General features: G+C 45.7%; 1 protein-coding gene across 1 annotated transcript in view; it reads right to left on the reverse strand.

Annotated features, from left to right (window-relative positions):
• The window catches only part of LOC127581586 (proto-oncogene tyrosine-protein kinase LCK-like), a 92230-nt gene that overhangs the window by 20719 nt on the left and 47144 nt on the right, over positions 1-24367 (reverse strand). Inside the window, exons 6-10 of the mRNA XM_052036071.1 lie at positions 23118-23221; positions 19284-19433; positions 16764-16916; positions 12216-12395; positions 1744-1820 (exon numbers count right to left, since the gene is read on the reverse strand). Of these exons, the coding sequence (XP_051892031.1) occupies positions 1744-1820; positions 12216-12395; positions 16764-16916; positions 19284-19433; positions 23118-23221 (664 nt within the window). The remainder of the gene's footprint in view (positions 1-1743; positions 1821-12215; positions 12396-16763; positions 16917-19283; positions 19434-23117; positions 23222-24367) is intronic.

The following is a 24367-nucleotide window of genomic DNA, read 5'->3' on the forward strand; positions in this document are numbered from 1 at the left end:
CAACATAATGTCCCACCTTTTATACTCTATGCCCCGACCTATGAAGGCAAGAATACCACATGCCTTCTTCACCAACCTATCTATCTGTGTTGCCATTTTCAGGGAACTATAGACTTGAACCCCAAGGTCCCTCTGTTCATCTACATTCCTTAGTGCCCCACCATTTGCTGTTCATGTCCTACCCCTATTTAGCTTCCCAAAATGCATCACCTAATGAATAATTCTTGCCCCTGCAGAATACGGTCAGCTGCTGTCTCAGTGTTCTGAGGTTGTGTGAGTGGGTTACGAAATAAGTGTGAGGCCATTGCTAAAGGGTTTTATTCAGTCATAAATCCTACTTCAGAACACAGATCATACATTCCCCCAGTGCAGACATTAACAGTTGGCTGCGTGTTCCATCCCTTTCCTTAAATGTCCCTGTTGGACATAGTGTTCACTAGCCAGGAAATGGAATGGTATTTCTGCATTTCATTGTGATCGATCTCAGTTGACCTAGCTATTACTTCTGGACTGTATTTTTATCTACTTTGCCCTTTCCTGTGCCACATCAAAGGCCGAGATGTTTGTGCACCGTGACCTCAGAGCTAGCCCCTCCCTCTTCACTGTAAATAAAGTGTCAATCACCCTGAACTTGGCTCTGAGCTCAGCTGTGTATTTTTGCACTCATTTTATGCTTGTGCTTTTTTGCACACATTTGGTTCCTCCTTGAACTCTAGCACACCACATAAAGACTCCTTGCCTCGAATATGCTGCATGCTTCTTTGCAAAAAAGCTTGTGCAGTGTAGAGGTGTGGTAAGCATTGTTATCTCTGCCTAGCTTTTGTTAGCATTTATGTAGCAACGGGATGTGGTTGAGGTGCTTGATGGCACACCATGCAATTGTTTAGGTTTTTATTGATAGCATAGAGCCATAGAGTAATATAGCACAGAGAGATGCCTTTCAGCCCATCTCCTCCATGCTGACCATGGTGCTCACCAAGCTAGTCCCATTTGCCCATGTTTGGCCCATTTCCTTTTAAACCTTTCCTGTCCATGGACTTATCCAAATGTCTTTTAAATGCTGTTATTGTACCTGCCTCAACCACTTCCTCTGGCAGCTCGTTCCACACACCCACCACCCTCTGTGTGAAGACATTGCCCCTCAGGTCCCTTTTAAATCTTTTGCCCCTCGCCTTAAACCTGTGCCCTCCAGTTTTTAGATGCCTTCCCTGGGAAAAAGACTTAGTGCATTCACCTTTCTATACTCCTTCTGATTTTATACATATTTTGCCACTGCCCAAGTCTCTTTAACAGTGTTAAACAAATCTATTTGATACCATAGAATGAAATGCTTGGCATTCCTAGTGGTGATTCTAAATGTGCTTTTATAGAGAGAGAGGGAAAAGCTGAAACTTTCAGACTGAATCAGAACAAAAAAGTGTCAGAAACACACAGCAGCTGCTTCAACATCTGGCAGGAATGATGATGACAGAAGCAGAAAATTACAGATGCTGGAAGTATGAAACAGAAAGTTCTGGAAATCCTCAGCAGGTCAGGCAGTGTCTGTACGGAGAGAAGAAGAGCTGATGTTTCAGCTCAGTTTCCCATCCACACTTCCTGATGACCATTTTGACTTGGAATATTCAACTGAGCTGTTTTTGATGAAATGTTTCACCCAGAACATTTCAGGCACTTGCCGAACCACCATCCAATTCCAGCATTTCCTGTTTTGACTCCATCGCTACCCCAGGTACAGTAACTCACCTGTGCCGCCATGTCGATCAGCTTATATATGTTGAGCCTTGATCCTAAAGATGTCTTCAGAAAATCAACTAAACTACCTAAAGATAAGATAAGATATCTTTATTAGTCACATGTACATTGAAATACACAGTGAAATGAATCTTTTGCATAGTGAACAACAGGAAGATAAGTACCACAACAGCCTGCAAAACACATCTGATTGATGAAGTCATCAACTGTATTGCATTATTATTTTAAATACAATTGCTAAGGTGAGTCTATCCATATTTAATGGGAAGGTGCAATACCTAATCTCCTGTGGTGTGGGCAAGGAGCCTCCTTTTGCCCAGTGGACACAATTGCTGATGGTGATATTCATTTTCTCAATGTCCAGACAAAATCAATATGTGCAGAAGAGATGCTGAGAGCCCGTTCCCCAGATTGAGAGTCAAGGGTTTGTGGGCAGCATGTCAGGGTAAGTAGTCACCCATTTAGGACTGAGATGAGGAGCAAGTTCATCACTCAAACAGTTGTGGATCGTTGGACTTCTCTACCCCAGAAAATGTGGATGCCCAGATGTTGGTTATATCCTGAGGTTGGTACATGTCTGGCAGTAAAGGAATCAAGTATTGTGGGGGGCAGATGGGCAATGTGGACAAGCCAAAGGACCAGCAATGGTCTGACTGAGAGGCAGGGCAGGGCAGAGGGTCTGAATTGCCTCCCGGAACTGGCTCATGTGTCATAGTTGGCAGTGGAAGGCACATGGTTCTGAACTATCAGACCAAAGGCATTCTGGGAGGCCATTCAGCCCCTCTGCCTCGCTCTGCATTTCAGTAAGATCATAACTGAGTGATGAACTCTGTGAACACACCACCATTTTAGAAGGACATGGCTACAAGCCCGAATAATTGATGTGCTTTAAACTGTCTCCACATTTAACTAATACTTCTGTTAAAACAGCAAAGACAGAAATTAGATCATTTGTGACTGTTAATGACAATGGAGTGCACCCAGTTTTGGGGGGCTAATTTGTACAACAACATGACCTTGTTTTACTAAAGTGTGTCATAAAACTTCCATCCAGTCATTTCCTGGGGAATTTATAAAACCCACAGAAGTACTAACAGGGAGACGTTTCATCCACAGTTGCTTTAATGTAAATCTACACATAATGACAATGCAATTCCAAGACGGAATGGACAGGAATGGGTAACTCCATTCTTTCCCAAATCTCATGACTGTTTTGCTGGAAGTGACTAAGATTGACTTGAAGTATGTAACTCACATATGACTGTTGTCCACTCACTGGGGGACCTTTCTCACCCAGAGAGCGGTGAGTACCTGGAACACACTGCCGGAGACAGTGGCGGAAACATTCAAGGGGTGTTTGGATGAACAGTTGAATCACCCAGGCCCTGGGCCAAGTCCTGGAAGATGGGACTAATCCGATGGATGCCCATGTTCAGGGTGGACAAGGTGGGCCGAATGGCCTGTTCCCAGACGGTATGACTCCATGACTCAATGACACTACGTTTCTGATGAAAATACCTGCTTCTCAATCACCTCCACATGTGGATTGCTCACTGAGTGATCTCAGGGATGAGACAAGTCTCCACCTGAATATCTCCACAGCTATCTACAGTTACTTTAGACTCACTGCATCTGCCGTTTTTGAATTTTTTTGAGCTTAATAGAATTGGGAATTAAGAGATATGTGGATTGGTTGGGAAAGTGGGTGGGGCGAGGCAGGGCAGGGACAGCACGCTCCCACTGATAGTAGGATAGGTTCCCAGAGCTGACTCACTTCCTCCTGATATTGTTTCTTATGTTTCAGGATGAATCTGAGTTTATGGGGAGAGAAACAGGGCAGAGACCAGAGGGATAGTCATGTCTGGAGGTGACAAGCGCAGGGATAAGCTATGGTGAGGGACTGAGTCAGATAATGTAACACGGGTGGAAACTGGTTGTCTCACTGGATATAACTGATGCTCCACTCTGGGTCACATCGGCACCAGGATTGTGAACAGTCTGGTTCAGTTTCAGATAGATGTTGGGAAGTGGGAGGGGGGTGGGTAGAGTCCAGGGTGGTGAGTATTGATTGTGACTGAGTCAGGGATCACACATTGAACAGGGAGATGAAGAGAACTTCCTTCTCTCAGGGATCATGAATCTGGAAGTCTCTGCCTTAGAGAGCAATGGAGGCAGAGTCATCCATGGTAGGGATGGGTGGACATTTCAACTACAGTGGAGTCAAAGGGTATGGTGAGGGAGAGAACAGGACCAGATGTTGATACTAAGGTTGGATCGTCTGTGAAGTTATTGACTGGTGGAGCAGACTCGAGGAACTGAATGACCTATTCCAAGAAAATTGCACTGGTCTTCCCAATTATTATTTGAAGAAAGTTCTGACCATCCAGTCCTGCACGTCAAGTTTCAGCCTGACAATTAAAGTTAGTGGAGGGATCCAGAGAAATGGCAAACTAGAGATGGATGTGGTCAGCATTTCCTCAGCTGGTGTTGCTGAGGGTCATCTTGTGGGTGAGAGATAGGAGAGGTAGATCCATGGGTCACCAAAGGGAGTGGGCAGGGTGAGGGAATCCGCTGCCACTCACCCTCTGGCCATGACTGAGTTGGCACGGTCAGAAACAGTGACCCTGCCCAGTGACACCGTGGGGAAGGATGGTGTGGACATGTTGTCAAAGGTTGTGATGGGTTGAAAAGGGCAAGGAGAGATTCACCTTTGTTCCATTCACAAATCTTAATATTTTGAATTCCATAAAGCAATCTGGTTTGGAGCAATCCCTTCCTGCAAGCGAAGTTAATGATTGAATACAAGAAGTAATTGTAATAAAACCAGCCAGGAGCCTGCCAGCTGCAGCTGAATCTAAAGCAATGAAGAGGCATGTGGCCCTTGTGTTGGGATGTGACAAACTGTCACTGTGAAGAGTGGTATTGCACACAAGGGACGCAAATGTTGTGACTAGTTACCATGGCAGGTAGGGGTTAGTTCGTCCAATGCTTCTGGTGGGCTCTTCCCCCAATGCATGGCCCTGCCATTTATTCATTCAGATTTACTGGAACCTTGTTCAATTAAATAGAAGCAGCAGCTTAACCATTATCTCTGCTTTGCAATGTAAAATATAATAGTGGGAAATGGGTCATCTTTCATGTTGAACTCCACCCAACAACATCAGCGAGTGTGTGCTGGCAGTGTGCTCGAGTACGGCCCTGACAATGATTTCAGATCCAAACCTCAGATTCACCCTTTCTCCATTAACCACACAATCTTCCTCAACAATACTCTGAAATTGTCCTTTGTCAGTGCTGGTGCCAAAATGCAGTTGTTTAGCAAATTCAAGGTCAGTTTTATTCTCTGGAACACATGTCCACAGGGATCTGAATTTGTACAGCTGAAATACATGTAATTTTAGATCAACTCTCACCGGAGAGAGCATAGTACATCATGACCTCTCCCCGAACTCAGCTCCAGACCTTTCAAGTTTTAATTTGGCATTAGACACCATCATGGGCCAGATTCAGAGTGAATCTAATTTGCTTCAAAAACACTTCAATCAACAACATGGCTTCTTGACACGAGGTTACCAATTAACACAAATTAGTGTCAAAATGTGGCCGTTCCAAGCAGTACATTGAGAACACAGCAGGAGCTGGGCAAAACAGCCCAACTTAAATCCAGTTAGGATTTTTGCAATTAGTGAAAAATTCTTTGATCTCATGTTTAGCTGCAACAGAGCAACAGGTAGATAAAAAGCCACAGTACAAACCAATCCACAAAGAACATTTCGACACCATTAAGCAACTCAGCCCCCAACTTTCCTGTAAAAAACTGAAAGGTAACAGAATGTTCATGAATGAGGTCGAGATCGTTTGTCGAGGGTGACTTTGATTTTTATACCCATTGGCAGATGAAGCAAGGGACCATTGAGGAGGAGAGCAAGGCATGGAGTTTTAATGATTCCAGCAACATTCTGAGGCTACAATTTTCATGTGAATCCACCAAACCATTTCAACATTTTTAACAAAACCAGTTTGAAAGGGAAGCAAGACCGGGGAAGGCCCAATAGTTGGCAGCGACGGAGGAGTCAGAGGAGGGAGCTTGGGGAGTGCGAAGTGGGCTGCAGAGTTCGAGATGAGGGAAACGTTCACAGTGTTGGTTCTCGCAGAGAACTGGCAGTGAAGCTGGGAAGTTAGGAGCTAAATGGAAAGGGAGTCAGGAGGAGGTGACTCTGGGGTCAGGCTGAACCTGGGAGGGGATGAGGGGAACAGAGGGAAACATGAGGAGAAGCTCGGCCAAGGGAGAATTGAAGAGCATGGCCTCAAGGAATCCATCCTGTGCCACATGGTTGTTGTGGGCCAGACAATGGAAGCTCATCATCGATACTTTGCTGCATCCATCACACTTGTGTTTGCTTTTCATGTCACAGTAAGACAGAACACAGACCTGGGCGTCCCCTCCATGGAACCCAGTGGTTCTAAGGTCGTGGTCGTGCTGGAGAGAGTGCAGAGGAGATTCACCAGGATGTTGCCTGGACTGGAGGACTTTGGTTATGGAGGGAGAGTGAATAGACTGGGCTTGATTTCCCTGGAGTGAAGGAGGCTGAGGGGAGACCTGAGGGAGGTGAGTAAAGTTATATAAAATTATAAGGTTAGATAGTCAGTATCTTTTTCCCTTGGTAGGGGTACCAAGAGCAAGAGCACAGGTTTAAAGTGAGAGGAAAGGCGATTTGAGGGGTTAGTTTTTACACAGAGAGTGGTTGGTATCTGGAACTCACTGCTGGAGGAGGTGGTGGAATCCGATACAGTCACTACATTCAAGAGGCAGTTATACAGACACTTACATAGGCAAAGCAGAGAAGGATACAGTCCTAATGTGGGCGCATGGGATTGGTGCAGATGGGCAAAATGGTCGGCATGGAGGTATTGGGCCGAAGGGCCTGTTTCTGCACTGTACGACATGGTGATGCGTGATCCACAGAGGAGAGCTATGCAGAACCAAAACCCTGGACACCAGACCCTGGACCCCGGACCCCAGACCCTGGACCCCAGACTGGACCCTGTACCCCGGACCCCGGACCCCAGATCCCAGACCCTGGAACCTGGACCCTGGGCCCTGGACCCCAGACCCTGGAGCCTGGACCCCAGATCCTGGACCCTGGACCCCGAACCCCGCAACCCAGACCCTGGACCCTGGACCCTGGATCCTGGACCCCGGACTCTGGACCCCGGACCCTGGACCCCAGACCCCGGAGCCTGGACCCCGGACTCTGGACCCCGGACCCTGGAGCCCAGACCCCGGAGCCTGGACCCTGGAACCTGGAACCCGGACCCTGGACCCTGGAACCTGGATATCGGACCCCGGAGCTAGCGCCAATTTAAAACTCTCCTTATGATCACAACCTGTGGCCGCACCCCTACCACACCTCAAGCTTGACCAGCCCATCCTACACCCCCACACCATGCCCCACCTACCCCTGGACTTCCGTTCACCATGACCCACCCAACAACCTGTGATCTGCGCTCACAACCTGTCTCTGATGAAGGGTTTCTGACCTGATACATTAACTCTGGATAGGAGTCAGCACAGACATAGTTGGGCTGAAGGGCCTGTTTCCAGTTTATGTGGCCCTGACTCTATGATTGAAGTTGTGGAACCAAATGGAGACCTTATTGTTTCAGTGTTAATGCAAAATGTGATGTAACCATTGAAGGACTAAACTGGTGTTACACAAACAGTAATTCTAACTTCTCTTCAAAACTAATGAACATTTACAATGGGTCAAATATTTTCCTAATATTTACTGCTTCTGAAATCCACTTAGAGCATAGAACACTACAGCACAGTCCAGGCCATTCGGCCCATGATGTTGTGCTGACATTTTATCCTGCTCTAAGATCTATCTAACCCTTCCCCCCCACATAACCTTCCATCTTTCCATCATTCATGTGTCTATCTAAGATTCACTTAAATGTCCCTAATGTATCTGCCCCCACAACCTCTGCCGGCAGTGTGTTCCACCCACCCACCACTCTGAGTAAAAAACTTACCCCTGACATCCCCCTTATACCTTCCTCCAATCACCTTAAAATAATGCCCCCTCGTGTTAGCCATTTTCACCCTGGAAAAAAGTCTCTGACTGTTCGCTCAATCTATGCCTCTTATCATCTTGTACACCTCTATCAAGTCACCTCTCATCCTCCTTCTCTCCAAAGAGAAAAGCCCTAGCTCGCTCAACCTCTCCTCATAAGACACGCTCTCCAATCCAGGCAGCATCCTGGTAAATCTCCTCTGCAACATCTCTAGAGCTTCCACATCCTTCCTATAATGAGGCGACCAGAACTGAACACAATACTCCAAGTGTAGTATTGTACTTCATTCCTAACATCTATTCAATATTGAACCCACCATTGTGTGAGTCAAAGGTTCACAGGAACCATCCTTCTCCTGATTGACTCTCAGTCATTCACTGACCTGTAGTGGAGATACATCCTACAAATTAGTCAAAGGGTCATTCGGTCAGTGAAGGGAACAAACTGAGATCTGCTCAAACAGGGGACACGGTACAATGACCTGTATTTCACCAATAAAGGCACAAGGAATGAATCGAACCACACTGGGACTGTGGTTAATGTATACATGTGTGCTTGGCGAACATTCATTACCTACCCAATTGTACCTGAACTGAATGGATTTGCTGAAGCACGTTGTGGGCATTGAAGTTTCAACCACATTCCAGTGGGTCTGTAGCCGCAGACAGACCAGGCTGAGTCATCAGATGTCATCCCCTCAGGGGTATTAGTGAACTGGACAGGTTTCTATGACAGGCTGGTGGTTTCATGGTCACTGTTATTGACACCAGCTCTTTATTCTAGATTTATTTAATTACTTAAATTCCTCAGATGCCTTGGAGCCGTGTTTAGACTCGCAGACATTCTGAGCTCAGGTGATTTACAACAGGTGAAGTTAGATCATATGCTCACATCTCCCCACAATGACAACGGAAACCACAAGGCTCTCTTCAATCATCAAATCGACTATATAACATTATTATTTATAAAAATCCAGCTGAGTCTGGCTATTGTCTGAAACTTGAAGTACTTTTTTGTCTGAGAGTTCATTGAATCGTGTTAATGTCTGTGCTCTCATATTTAAAAATAGTTTGCAATGACTTTTAGTATTTTCAGTCATTTAACAAACAAGTCTTGTTACTGAAGATGCATCTGATCTTCTGTGGCATGTGTTGGATATGCACAAAGGTTCCAGCTTGGAAAACAACCACTGACTGTACATGACCAACTGGGTGGAACTTCCTGATGTGAGTTGGCTCCCTTATCATTCCTTTGTACTGTTCCCTGTGTCCTTCCTTTATTCAGGAATAAATAGAATTCAATAGCTACATTTGCAAGGGAGTCTTATATCTTGAGTAGTCAAAAAATTAATAACTTTAAACTATTTAACTGGAGCTGAAATGAGTGACTGTTGCACTGAATGTGTAGAGCTGTGCTAATAATAAACTCTGCTCACTATTACTTATCCATGGGAGTTGACAATGGGCAACATTTTCTGATATTTGCTTCTATTAAAGCTTTGCTCCCCCAAGTCATTAGCATAACTGGGTTTGCGGCTATACAGAAAAGCCTGCAGCATTCTATTTTTTAACTCCAGGATTGAGTTCAGTGGTCAGCCCAGGAAGATTCAACTCTTCTCACACAGCCAATGAATTGTGTCTGATAGGCCCTAGTCTAATAACACAAGCCTTCACAGGAAATGAAAATGTCACACCAACGTACTCTTGTTCTAATTAATGCAAGACGTGAGAGGGTACTGGATCTGACACTTACAAACGGCGTGCCTGAAAATACCTCCTCTTAATATCTCAAATGCAAAAGAAAAAGGAATGTTTTCCAATCTCACAACTTCATCCCAACAAAAATAACAGTAATTGATTGTTTTCTTAATCTACCACTATAAGCACTTGTTTGTTGCTTTTCAGTGTGGTAGGGTAAGTACTGGAAATAACATGCCGAGAATGCCTTCATCAGAGCCTCGTGTCTTGAAACTTTACACGAGTCACATTTACCAAAGTACATGACAAGCAAATTGGTTAAAGCTTTATTCATGTATGTGTTCTCTTCTCAAGTTTGCACAAACTATTTTGTGTTCTCAAAGACATGCCTGCGGCACGCTTGTCTTCAATGGTCAGGGCACTGAGTATAAAAGTCGGGAAGTCACGTTGCAGCTGTGTAAAACTTTGGTCAGGCCACATTTGGAGTATTGTGTGCAGTTCTGGTCGCTGCACTGTAGGAAGAATATGGTGAATTTGGAGAGAGTGCAGAGCAGATTTACCAGAATGTTGCCTGGATTGGAGTGTAAGGGGAGGTTGGACAGACTTGGGTTGTTTTCTCTGGAGCGTCGGGGGCTGAGGGGAGACCTGATAGAAGTGTATAAAATTATGAGAGACATAGATAGGGTAGCTCGGATCTTTTTCCCAATGTGCAAGTGTCAAATACTAGAGGGTATAGCTTTATGATGAGAGAGGGAGAACTTAAAGGAGATTTGCATGGTAGGTTTTTTACAAGCGAGAGGTGGATGCCTGGAATGCACTGCTAAGAGAGATGGTGGAAGCTGATACGATAGCAAGGTTTAAGGGCATTTAGACAGGCACATGAACAGGCAGAAACTGGAGGGATACAGACCTTGTACAGGGAGATGGGAGTAGTTTAGATTGGCATCATGGTCGGCACAGACATGGTGGGCCGAAGGGTCTGTTCCTGTGCTGTACTGTTCTATGTTCTGTGTTCTGTGCTCTATATTCTATGTATGAGATACAAAAGCTTAAAAACACGTCCCATCGAGCACAAGGACGGCTACTATCCTGCTGTTATAAGAGTGTTGAATGGACCTCTTGTATGATAAAGATGGACTCTTGACCTCACAATCTACCTTGTCATGGCCCTCGCGCTTACTGTCTGCCTGCACTGCACTTTCACTGTAGCTGTGACACCAAATTCTTCATTCTGTTATTCTTTTCCCTTGTATTATCTCGATGTACTGATGTTTTGAAATGATCTGTATGGATGGCATACAAAACAAACTTTTTCACTGTACCTTGGCACATGTGACAATAATAAACCAATTACCAATTATCAATTACCAATTATGAATATCTCATTAGACTGTATTTACAAAATGGAAATTTCACTACTAAGACTTCATCTTGAGTCTTTAAGCTGTAATCTACCTGAATGTTGATAAAATCATTAATTAAGTAAAAGGAAAATTATGTTTTCCTTTGGCAATTGTTTCAGTCCAACTCATTTATATAAAGGTCGTTGTTTGTGCCAGAAAAGTTCTAACACAAATACATTTCTCCAGGGATTTTTATTTCCCATGGAAAAGAAATGTCAGCCATGTTTCTCAAAGAAAATCTGAGTGCAGAGCCATGAACTAATCTGGCAGTTGTGCAGCGGGAACAACACTGAGTGCCCGATCACTCAAAGCCGTTGTATCCAGAGTTACGAACAGTGACGTTCTGGAGTTTTGCAGTTTGATTTGCTCTTGGTTTAGTGCATTAAGGTACAGCTTCACTTAGTGAAGTAGGAACCCAGAAATACAGCAACTAAATGACCTAATTTACTGCAGCCACAGCCCAGACGTGCTCACACTTCAATAAGATATCATTTTCTCATCGGTTCTCATTTTGCAGAAATTGAACATTTGGGGTGCAATCCCTATATCACACACATTTCAAATGAGAGCAACGGTGGGACCCTGGTAGATTGGTCTGCTAGCTTTGTTAATCAAGGTGCAACATATTGTAGATTTAGAAGCAACTTCCAAAGTGTTTCATCCACTGGAACCCTGTGGGAGTGCAGGGGTTTGGTGTTGAAGCCCATTGAGAGGGGTTGCTGTGATCAGCCATGGCTCACAGGGAGCCTGCAGGGGCTGACCTGCCTCCCCTGGCTGCGAATTGCAGTTAGGCTTTACCTTGAGATCCCAATCTCCAGTTCTTTCTCTGGGATACTTGCTGATGCCATGGTGACAGGATAGAGCGTAGTGGTGTTGGGAGCTGAAAACTTTTAAAAAATATAATAAAATAAGTTATCAATCTTAAATGGGCTTCCTGGGGAGGTGAGACAACCCATAAAGGCGTTTTTGCATCTCCTCAAAGCTAATTCAAACCTGGAGGCATGTTCACTGCGAGGCTTTTCAACAACGAATCAAGCAGTTTGTGAAATCCATGAACATGGAAGAGAAATGGGAAAGCAATAAGGGGCATAGAAGAGGGAACAAAATATTCCAAAATTATGAACAGGGCAAAGGAAAATGAACAATTGGTCCCAAGATACTGTTTAGAAGGCACTGTATAGTGTGCATAAAGGAAGATACCATGCTGTATTTAATGAGTGCACTGCAATAATTCAACCAAAAGGATTAAAGGAGCTGGTCACTTATCCATGAGTTGACACTTTACCATTTGCCATGTACTCTGTGATGATGTAAATTGGTTCCTCAGTGACCACTGCGTTGAGCTTCACCAGTTTATGATGTTGCAAAGTCTTCATCAGATTGGCTTCCGCAAGGAAGGATTCAGGTGACATGCTGCCAGTCTTCAGACATTTAATGGCAACTTTGGTGTAGTCATTATAATAACCTGTCAATAAAGGCAGAGGGATCAATAAATATGTCATCTGTGTAACTTCCACTACACTTTTTTTGCGTAGGACAAATGAGGTGTGCTATAAAATTGAAGTAACTTGGTAGTGCAGAGTTTCATTAAATTAACACAGATCACCGGAACCATGAAACAGCAGCTGGGTCTCATGGGAACTGTTACCTCTTCTCTCTCCCAGACTTAACAATCATTTCATTAGCCCTTGGTTCTTCAAGGCTCAACAAATGCTGTAACTGGAAATCCCAGCAAACTGTAAGATATGAGACCATGAGCTTCACCCAGACAGAGCCAACCGTACAGGTGCGGCACCTACACCAAGTCCGGCTACACAAACACGTAGTATAGGATTGATGCAGTGGGTGACAGAGCCACCAGTCAGTGCTTTAAACCCGCCAAGCTTCAGTCCAGCCTCTGTTACACAGGCTGAGGGTGGGAGACGATAGTGGTCCTCACCACAGGCACCGTTCCTCAGTGACATCAACAGCAGAGTACCAGAGCATAAACATGTTAGAAACAGCAGCACGATTGGGATCTTCAGCCCCTTGAACCTGTTCCCCTCCTTGTGGGGTTCTCTCCACACCCACAACACTTGACTATGCTCAGTGACCCAGCCTCCACAGCCGTCCCAGGGAGAGAATTCCACAGATTCACCTCCCTCTGGGTGAAGAAATTTCTTCTCATGTCTGCTTTTTTTCCTTATTTTGAGGCTGTGACCTCTGGTTCTGTGTGGAGATATAAGAGTGCACATTGGGCTTGCTTTCATTTTAATTTTTAACAGTTTTTTCATAACACTGTTCCTTTTTCGTGTGGTTAGGGATAGGGACAACCAATGGCTCCAAATGCATTAAGGCTTTTTCTGCAAGTCTCTGATAGCACTTGGCTAAGCAACTAAACCATGAGTTCAGAGAACTTAAGTCAAGTATTTAAATAAATCGGGAACTCAGTCTGGAAATGTAATCATGAAACAGTCATATTGTCATAAAAATCTGTTCACAAATGTCGTTCAGAGAAGGAAGTGAACCATCCTAACCTGGTTTGTCCTCTATGTGACTCCAGGCCTGGTAATGTGGTTGATTCTTCATTACCTCCATGGAAGCAATTATGGATAAACAATAAATGCTGGCATTGCCAGTGACAAATTAATCCCTGGCACTGTTAATCATTAACTGGGTCTGTTTTAAATTTCAACCATAAACAGATTGTGAATTCCGCCAGTATTGTGCTCTGCCAGCTGACCAACGCCCCTCACCTCAACTTTATAGGGTCACTTCAGGCAAGACTGACACCCACTTCTCACAGTTTGAGAATGAAGTCTAACTACAGCAGACTTTCTACCTTATAACATTAGCCGCAGTTTTGACCTTTAGTGCCTGAGCTATTCTTCGATGCCGAAGGAAGTGAGTTTGACAAAGTCACTCTTCAATGACGCCATCTGCATGTTCACTCCACTCCTAAAGAGATCAAATACCAAACTACTTCATGAATTTTAGTTGACCTGTTGGCACCTGGATGATGGCAGAATGTTTGTAAATATTCCATCATTGTAGAATCAGGGAAATCAAAAGTCGTGTGTGTCGTTAACTTCCCACCATGTGGAACGGGATGGGAATGGCCATCATCCCATCAGTTCCTTTAAAGCTTTCCAAATCCATCACATTTAGTACATCGGCTGCTTTCAACAACACAACACCCACCGCTCCCACTTGCAGACCGCCAAGGCTGACATGTATGATATGTTCTGGGATTCCCCTACAACCTGACTTTAAAAGGCACCTTTTACTTCTGTTATGAATGTCAGGATATCCAATCCCGAGAATTGTCTCCAACATCTTCTTTCACTTGGGAAAAGCAGCGCAGAACATTGGCAGAGCCCACAGGTAGGTGGCAGACAGGGACAGAAAGAGAAAAGAACCTTGAGATTACACAGTGTGAGTATTAGAGTAGTAATATTAGATCAAAGCATCATCCTATTTGGAGTTAATTGATGATTGCATCCATGAGAGCAATCAGAAGTTAATGATTCCTGGCCAATATCCTCAGAGGAGAAAGCAGAGAAGAGAGGAATCACCATCTTTACTTCTCACCACCTTTTCCAGTTTCAAGGTGTGAAGGAATGAAGCAGGATGTAGAGATAAAAATCAGACATCTGTTACCACAATGAAAAGTGCATCTGCATTGCAGCCAGGTGGTTTTACTTCTTCTAGTTCATCATACTGCAACACATTACCCTAATTTACCATCTTTGTTTGTCATATATATATTAATGATTTGGATGAGAATGTAGGTGGCGCGATTAGTAAGTTTGTGGAGGCGCCACAATTGGTGGTGTGGTAGGCAGTGAAGAAAGTTGTCGAAGGTTACAACAGGATCTGGATCAACTGGGAAAGTGGGCGAGGAATTGGGTGGAAATTAACCTGGACCAGCACAAAGTGAGGCATTTTGGGAAGTTAAATCAGGGCAGAACTTACACGGTGAACGGCAGGGCCCTGGGGAGTGTTGTAGAACAGCGAGACCGAGGGGTACAGGTACACAGTTCCTTAAAGTGGTGACACAGGTAGACAGGGTGGTGAAGAAGGCGTTTGGCACGCTGGCCTTCACCAGTCACGTCACTGAGCACAAGAGTTGGGATGTCATGTGACAGCTGTACAAGACATTGGTGAGACTGCACTTGGAGCACTGCGTGCAGTTCTGGTCACCATGCTATGGGAAGGATGTGATTAAGCTAGAGAGGGTGCAGAAAAAATTCACAAGGATGTTGCTGGGACTGGAGGGCTTGAGTTATAAAGAGAGACTGGACTGGCTGGGACTGTTTTCCCTCGAGCGAAGGAGGCTGAGAGGTGATCTGATTGAGGTTTATAAAATCATGAGGAGCAGAGATAAGGTGAATGGTCACAGTCATTTTCCCAGCGTAGGGGAGTCTAGGGGGCACAGGCTTAAGGTAAGAGAGGAAAGATTTAAAGGGGACATGAGGGGCAAGTTTTTCACACAGAGGGTGGTGGGTGTATGGAACGAGCTGCCAGAGGAAGTGGTAGAGGCAGGTACCATTATAATGCTAAAAAGAAATTTAGACAGGGACATGAACAGGAAAGGTTGAGAGGAATATAGCAAAACATGGGCAAATGGACAAGCTCAGGTAAGCACCTGTGACAGCATGGATGAGTTGGGCCGAAGGGCCTGGTTTTGTGCTGTGTGTGATTCTATGACCAGCAGGTAGATCAGACGTCAGACTCCTGTTATTCAGGTTTTACATAGTGTCTGCATTTCATGGGACCTTGGTTTTTGTTCTGCATTTCAAGCAACTTCACACCAAAACAGAGAAATGTTGATGTTGATGGAAGACATCAAGTTGTGCCCACAGGCAGTCTGACAGAGGGTCCCTTCACCCAGGTGACATTCAATGGTCAGCAGCACCCAACAGAACTTGTCCAGTGGTTCTAATTCCTTTACAGGGGGTGTGGGTATCACTGGCAAGACCAGCATTTATTTCCATCACTGTTTGCCCTTGGGAAGGTATTGCTATTGGTATTAGTATTGGTTTATTATTGTCACTTGTACCGAGGTACAGTGAAAAGCTTGTCTTACAAACCGATCGTACAGGTCAATTCATTACACAGCGCAGTTACGTTGAGTCAGTACAGAGAGCATTGAGGTAGTACAGGTAAACAATAACAGTACAGAGTAAAGTGTCACAGCTACAGAGAAAGTGCAATGTAATAAGGTGCAAGGTCACAACAAGGCAGATCGTGTGGTCATAGTCCATCTCATTGTATAAAGCAACCGTTCAATAGTCTTATCACAGTGGGGTAGAAGCTGTCCTTAAGTCTGGTGGTATGTGACCTCAGGCTCCTGTATCTTCTACCCGATGGAAGAGGAGAGAAGAGAGAATGTCCCTGGTGGGTGGGGTCTTTGATTATGTTGGCTGCTTCACCAAGACAACGAGAGGTAAAGACAGAGTCCAAGGAGGGGAGACTGGTGTCCGTGATGCACTGGGCTGTGTCCACAACTCTCTGCAGCTTCTTGCGGTCCTGGGCAGAGCAGTTGCCATACCAAGCTGTGATGCATTCAGATAGGATGCTTTCTATGGTGCATTGGTATGGTGAGGGTGAGCTGCCTTCCTGAACCACTGCAGTCTGCATTGGGGGAGCAGTAATGCATACATTGCATGGTATTCACATCCTATCTCCACCCAGAACTGTAACACTGCAACTGCGTCCGTCCATAAGCTGCCTGCCTTGACTCCATGCTAACGACACACTCTGGCTTATATCTTCAATTGTCAGCAGAGGAGCAAGAGTGATCAGCACAGCTTCAGGAAGTGGAGTAATCTGCCACTGGGGCTTCACTTACCCATCCATACCTCTCCGAACTGCCCTGCTCCCAGCTTCTGCACCAGCTTCAGAGACTCCCGGGAAACCTCCCATTCATCCTGCCACCACGGCTTCTGTGGTTTGTGAGTCTGACAGGGTTTCTTCAGGAGCTGGCATAGACCATCAATGTTATCTGCAGAGACAGAGGGAGCTCAGTCAGCTGACAAGCAGTCCATGCGCGGACAGTCCCACCACCACACTGCTGGGTGATCCCTGCTTCAGGTGACACTGGTAGTGGGATAACCTCACACAATATCAACAGCCTCTCAATCCTTTACGTCTGTCTCAGGCTGGAGTCTGGTGGCCATGGCAGCAGAGTGAGCAGGACCTAGGGAGGATATCAGGGTAAGCTGAGTGAGTGGCCCCAGCCATGTGGTTTGTGTGGGCTGGGCTGTGCTGGGCGGGGCTGCGTTGAGCTGTGCTGGGCTGGGCTGTGCTAAGCTGTGCTGGCCTGGGCAGTGCTGTGCAGGGCTGGGCTGGGCTGTGCTGGGCTGGGTTGGAGAGGAGGGGGCAGAGTTGTTGCCAGTTATGGAAGGGGGACACTAGGATATGGTGGCAAGGATTCCATGTCAAAGGATTAGCTGAAGTTACCACACCCCAGAGCAGCTGGGATTGACCCCTGCAAGCCTCCTGAGTCTGCCCGGTGTCGTGCTCCCAATGAGGGGACTGGGACCTGAATTTTAGTTTCAAATTGTACTCCCTTCTCCCTACAGACTATGCCCAGTCTGCAATGTCCAATCATTTAGCTCCAAAGAGAAGCATCCACATTGCTGCTCAGTAAATTGAAAGATCACACTTACTTCTTTATTCCGTTGCCCTCTCTGTGCAGATGTTTACAACATTTACACAGTGCTCTTAGAGTGGATGCAATACCACAAACATTGTCCAGTGCCAGGCTGATGAAGATTAAAGATACTGAATAGTGCTGCCAGAGTCCCCGAGGTGAGCTGGAATATTGCAGCCACTCACCGGATCGGGGTGGAAAGGGGGTTGGGTTGACCCAGATTTAGTGGATCGCTATTCCTGGGTTTTCTCGAGGATTATTCCTCTTATCAACTTTCCCATCTCTTGTGAGGAGAGGAATAACCAGGGAACACCTTTGCCATGTGCTTGAGACCATCAGTGACCCCATCACAACAAACAGGAAAACTTTAAAATCATAGAATCATAGAAAGTACAGCACAATACAGGCCCTTCGGCCCACAATGTTGTGCCAACCTTTAAACTTTGTCTAAAAACTATCTAACCCCTTCCTCCCACATATCCCTCTATTTTAAATTCCTCAATATGCTTATCTAATAATCTCTTGAATTTGACCAATGTACCTGCCTCCACCATGACCCCAGGCAGCGCATTCCATGCCCCAACCACTCTCTGGGTAAAAAACCTCCCTCTGATATCTCCATAGAACCATAGAACCATAGAACAATACAGCACAATACAGGCCCTTCGGCCCACCATGTTGTGCCGACCTTCAAACCACTCCTAAGACTATCTAACCCCTTCCTCCCACATATCCTTCTATCTTAAATTCCTCCATATGCTTATCTAACAATCTCTTGGACTTGACCAACGTATCAGCCTCCACCACCACCCCAGGCAGCGCATTCCATGCACCAACCACTCTTTGGGTGAAAAACCTCCCTCTGATGTCCCCTTGAACTTCCCACCCATTACCTTAAATCCATGCATTGGTGCCCTGGGAAAGAGGCGCTGGCTGTCTACTCTATCTATTCCTCTTAATATTTTGTATACCTCTATCATGGCTCCTCTCATCCTCCTTCTCTCCAAAGAGTAAAACCCTAGCTCCCTTAGTCTCTCCTCATAATGCATACTCTCTAAACCAGGCAGCATCCTGATACATCTCCTCTGCACCCTCTCCAACGCCTCCACATCCTTCCTCTAATGAGGCGACCAGAACTGGGCACAGTACTCCAAGTGTGGTCTAACCAGAGTTTTGTAGAACTGCATCATTACCTCGCAGCTCTTAAACTCAATCCTATGACTTATGAATTCATTAGCTTACTTAACTACCCTATCCACCTGTGAGGCAACTTTCAGTGATCTGTGGATATGAACCCCCAGATCCCTCTGCTCCTCCACATTGCCCAGAATCCTGCCATTAACTTTGTACTCCGCCTTGGAGTTTGTCCTTCCAAAGTGTACCACCTCACACTACTCCGGGTTGAACTCCATCTGCCACTTCTCAGCCCAGCTCTGCATCCTATCAATATCCCTCTGCAATCTTCTACAGTCCTCCACACTATCCACAACACCACCAACCTTTGTGTCGTCTGCAAACTTGCCAACCCACCCTTCTACCCCCTCATCTGGGTCAGTAATAAAAATCACGAAAAGTAGAGGTCCCAGAACCAATCCTTGTGGGAAACCGCTAGTCACAGCCCTCCAATCTGAATGCATTAAGAGGTATCTTTTGAACAGTAATGCTTCTGAGAATGATTATTGATAATAGAGGTGCTTGGAGTAAGGATAGACTTACAGGAGTAATGATCGACCAGCTCGTGCAGGGTATTGAAGGTTATCCGAGGGGAGATGTAATATCCTCCATTATCCAAAGAGCGGATCTTGTAGTGCTTCACCACATCTCCTTGCTGTGGGTCCAAGTCCCTCACAGACAGCGAATAAGAACCTGTGTATTTTAAGGTACAATGTGTGAAATTGGTTTTCTTACTACAGCTTAAATATTAATAATATAACAGTATCAGTTATAATAGTATTGTGTGCAGTTCTGGTCACCCCATTACAGGAAAAAAGTAGATGCTTTGGAGAGGGTGCAGAAGAGGTTCACCAGGATGCTGCCTGGATCAGAGGGCATGTACAATGAGGAGAGGGTGGACAAACTTGAGTTGTTTTCTCTGGAGCGGCAGAGGCTGAGGGGATACCTGATAGAGGTTTATAAAGTTATGAGGGGCATTGATAGGGTGGGCAATCGGAGTCTTTTTCCCAGGGTAGAAATGTCAAACACCAGAAGTCATGCATTTAAGGAGAGAGGGGAAAAGTTTGAAGATGTGCGGGGCAAGTGTTTTCTACACAGAGTGGGGGGTTCCTGGAATGGGATGGAGGTGGAAGCAGATATGATAGTGGTGTTTATAAGGCTTTAGACAGGTGCATGAGTTTGCAGAGAATGGAGGGATATGGATCACGTATAAGCAGAAAGGATTTAGTTTAATTTAACATCATGTTTGGTACAGACGTGGTGGGCCGAAGGGCCTTTTTCTGCACTGTACTGTTCTATGTTCCATGTACCCCTGTGATGTCTCCCTGTTAGGGTCCTGCATGCTTTTGGATAGATTCAGCTCAGTGTTTGGTGAGTATAAGCCTCAGCACAAAATGGTCTTCAATCTGTTAAATGACAATTTTTCTTGAGGGAGGAAGTGACGGTGGAGACTATGGTTACTTGTTAAGTGGAAAGGATTCACAAAAATCAGAGGGAAGGTATGTTCTTGGGCAGAGAGATCTTTCCTTTTGTCCACAGTCGCCTGTGATACACACACATATCACAGCAAATGCTCTTTGTACTTTTCTTCTGAAATTTGGTTCTATTGAAGTTGATAGATCTGAATTTCAGAAGCAGAATACAATTTGCACTTGTTTCTCTGTTGTGCAGTTGATGCACATACTGTTGGCATATCTCCCCAACCTGTGCTCTGCTGGCGAGAGCATTTATTGCCCATCCCTCACTGTGGGCTGCCTCATCGATCACTGCCGTTCTTCTGCTGAAGGTGTTCCCACTGTTCCAGGACTTGGCTGCAGTCACGATGAAGGTTCAGTAATATATTTCCGGATCAGGATGGTGTGTGACTTGAGGCAGTTTGTTCCCAAGCGCCTTCTGCCCTTGTCCTTCTTGGGGGTGGAGAATGTGGGTTGGGAGGGGCTCAGAGTACCCAAGCCAGTGCATTTTTCTGATGGTACATGCAGTAGCCAGTGTGCGCTGGCAGTGGGGGGAATGAATGTTGAGGGTGGATGGAGTACCAATCAATCGAGCTACTTTGTCCTGGACAGTACTGAGCTTCTTCACGGTTCCTGAAGCTGCACTCATCCAGGCAAGTGGGAGATGTTCTACCACACTCCTGACTTGTGCCTCCCAGCTGGTCTAAGACCAGGGAGGGTCTGCTGCCCAGAGGAAGCCCCAGCAACCCTGCACAACGTACCGGGGCCATCCTGTGCCCATCAGTCACAAGATCTTGACTTGAAAACTGTCCCCAAACTGTTTGTTTAATTACATTCAATAAAAAATAGTCAACTGAAGATGTTCGTTAAATGTAAAAAAAAGTTAGAAGAAATGCTTTCGTTTCTGTTACTGCACTTAGTTAATCTGCATTGAAAAGTACCGAAGAGGAGCAGGAGTCCCTAACCCTCCCACTCTGCTCCGCCATTCGATAACATCACGTCTGATCCAACTTTGGCTTCAACACCATTTTCTCCCCCTCTCATTAATCTCCTTGACTCTCTTGCAGTTTAAATGTCTGTCATCCCTGAATCTATTCACTGACTCTCCACAGTTCTCTGGCAGAGAGAATTCCAGAGATTCATGACCTTCTGAGAGAAGAAATTCCTCGTCAATGCTGCCTGAAACCTTATTCTGAAACAATACACCTTGGTCTAAATACCTCCACCAGGGGAAACATCTCAGGATTAACCCTGTCCATCCCCCTCAGAATCTTGTTTCAATAGGATCACCTCCCATGTTTCTAAACTCCAGTGAGTACAGGCCAAACCTACTCAACTTCTTCATCCCAGGAATTAAAACAGCAGACCTTGTCTGCTCTGCCTCCAATGTAAGTGTATCATACCTTAAGTATGGCCTTGTGGAGTTTCACCAGCACCCTGCAAGTTTGCATCCAAACCTCCCTACTCTGACACTCTGCATCCCTTGCAGTAAAGGCCAGCGGTCCTTCAGCTTTCCCATTACTTGTTGTACCTGCATGCTGACATTTTGTGCTTCACATACTGGGACCCCCAGATGCCTTCTACTCAACATTCCTCACTCTTACTCCATTTAAATCATACTTTGCTTTTTCATTCTTCATTCCAAAGCAGGTAATCTCACATTTCCCACACACGGCACCACCCGGCACCTCCTTGTCTGCTCCCTTCACCTATCTATATCCCTTCACAGGATCTGTGCATTCTCCTCACGACCCACTTGTCTTTGTATCATCAGCAAAATTGTCTGCAGTGCACTCAGTCCCTTCATCCAGGTCATTAAGACAGATTGTTAGCCGATGGCACCCCACTAATTGCTGATCTGAAAGTAACCCATTTACCCGGTGCACTGCATTCTGTTAGTCAGTCAGTCCGTTATCTGTGCTGATATATCACGCACACTTGTCATGTGCTGGAAGTCTTTCTGTGCTGCCTTACTGCCCGTTTCTTGAAGTCCAAATAAAGAGGTTGTTCAGTAGCCTTGGGAGCAGAGTTGTCCTCACTGTAAGTCGTGTGCTGACCCATCAGAGGAACCAGAGCAATCCAATGTCGGCTGCATGCTGGTAAACCATGGTGCTGGAGCGGTTTATGTCTACTTGATGGATTTTAAAATGTTGAGGAATTTTCAGCAGAATACCAGTAAACAGAGATTGCAACTAACACACAGAACACGAAACACCACCGTGTTCCCTGTGGTGTAGAGCCCGGCACAGTGGTGCTGCAGGTTCTGCTGTTTCACAGCTCCAGTGACCCAGGTTTGATCCTGAGCTCGGCTGCTGTCTGTGTGGGGTTTGCATGTTCTCCCTGTGACCACGTGGGTTTCCCCTGGGTGCTCCAGTTCCCCTTATCTACCATGTTTATCACATCTTCAAGAAGCTCTGATAAATTTGTCAAACTTAATTTTCCTTTCATGTTGTCTTTGTTCAATTGTCTTACCGTCCCACTATTGCTTCCTCGGCATTTTCCAGCGTGTATCCGACAATGTACAACATTAGTTAACAACGCTCATTGGAGCGTCAGTCACATCAATGACAGTGGAATTTGAAAACAAGTTAAGACAGAGTTATTCCTTCTTGTCACAAACCTGGACACCTGTGTCTCACCACACAGATGTCATAATGAACCATGGAGTGGGATTAGAATGGATTACATAGCTTTGGCCAGCAAGGTCGGTGGGTAAAAGGCCTCTCTCTCTGCTATGATTCTATGGCAGGGGCATTTGATGTTATATGGGCATCAGTTAATGCCTGAGGCAGACCCAAGCTCACTGCGTCACTTTGTTTGCATCCTCTGCAGTGCTCCACGGTCAGGCTGCCGAAGGTGTAATCCAGCAGTGAGCACAACTCTCAGGCTTGACTGGTCATCTCCTAGTCAGTATGGGACATACCCTTTGTGGTTTCACTCTCTCTGATCAGATAGGAGCCTTGTGTGTTGCCAACGGCCAGAAGCTGTCGTTCAGCCTCCTTCCGGCCCAGACCCTGGAAGAACCATCTGGAAGAAGGAGAATAGTGGCTGTTAGAGGTGAGGTGTGGCAGTGGGCAGATCCACCCCTGACACGCTGAACTCCTGGTGGGAGGAGTCAGCTCTGGCATGTAAATCAGCACATGGGAACACACACATGACACAAGAAGTACACGTTATAACACAGGGAGGGGACTGGACGTTACCAAAAGTCAGAAATGTACAGGGAACGTGATTGGCGTTCTGTGGATTTCATTCATTCAGTGGCTTCAGGAACAAGGTTGTTCTGAGAGTAAAGCACGTGATTACCCATCACAGGGACCCATGCAGTATAATGCAGCAATCTGCTGGAGGAACTCAGCAGGTTAGCCAGCATCTGTGGGGGGAAAGGAACTGTCAACATTTTGGGTTAAAACCCTGCATCAGGATCCTCTTGTGTCTCCAGTGTTGTCTGCACCCTGATAACCCTGGTATTGGAGCAGTTTACGTCGATTCATTGGCTTTATGCATTTTAAAATGTCAAGGAATTTTCAGCAGAATACCAGTTAATGGAGATTGCAACTAACACACAGAACACGAAACACCACCGTGTTCGGCGTGTTGTAGAGCCCAGCACAGTGGTGCTGCAGGTTCTGCTGTTTCACAGCTCCAGTGACCCAGGTTTGATCCTGACCTCGGGTGCCGCCTGTGTGGGGTTTGCATGTTCTCCCTGTGTCCCTGTGGATTTCCACCTGGTGCTCCGGTTTCCTCCCACATCCCAAAGACACACGGGTCAGTGGGTTAATTGGCCGCTGTAAACTGTCCCGAGTGTGGGTGGGTGATGGGAAACTCCAGGGGGAGTTGATGGACATGTGACAGGGAATAGATTACTGGGAAATAAGAGGGGGAATGGGATTGCTCTGAGAGTTAGCATGGATTTGATGGTCCAAATGGCCCCCTTCTATATTGTAAGGATGTTGAAATATGAAAGAAAAAGATGAAATAATAAGAAAGAGCTCACCAGTGGGATGGGAGAGGAGGATATAGGCCATGCAGAGAGCAGTGTGTGAGCCAAGCATTGAGAAATGAAGGAGCTCTTTGAGATTGTATTGAAGTTGATGCAAGGGGGTTGAATTATCCAATGATCATTGGATGGGAACACAGCAGAACGTGATTCAGCATCATGAGCGGACGGAA

Source organism: Pristis pectinata, chromosome 22 (assembly GCF_009764475.1).
Source record: "Pristis pectinata isolate sPriPec2 chromosome 22, sPriPec2.1.pri, whole genome shotgun sequence".
Taxonomy (NCBI): Eukaryota; Metazoa; Chordata; class Chondrichthyes; order Rhinopristiformes; family Pristidae; genus Pristis; species Pristis pectinata.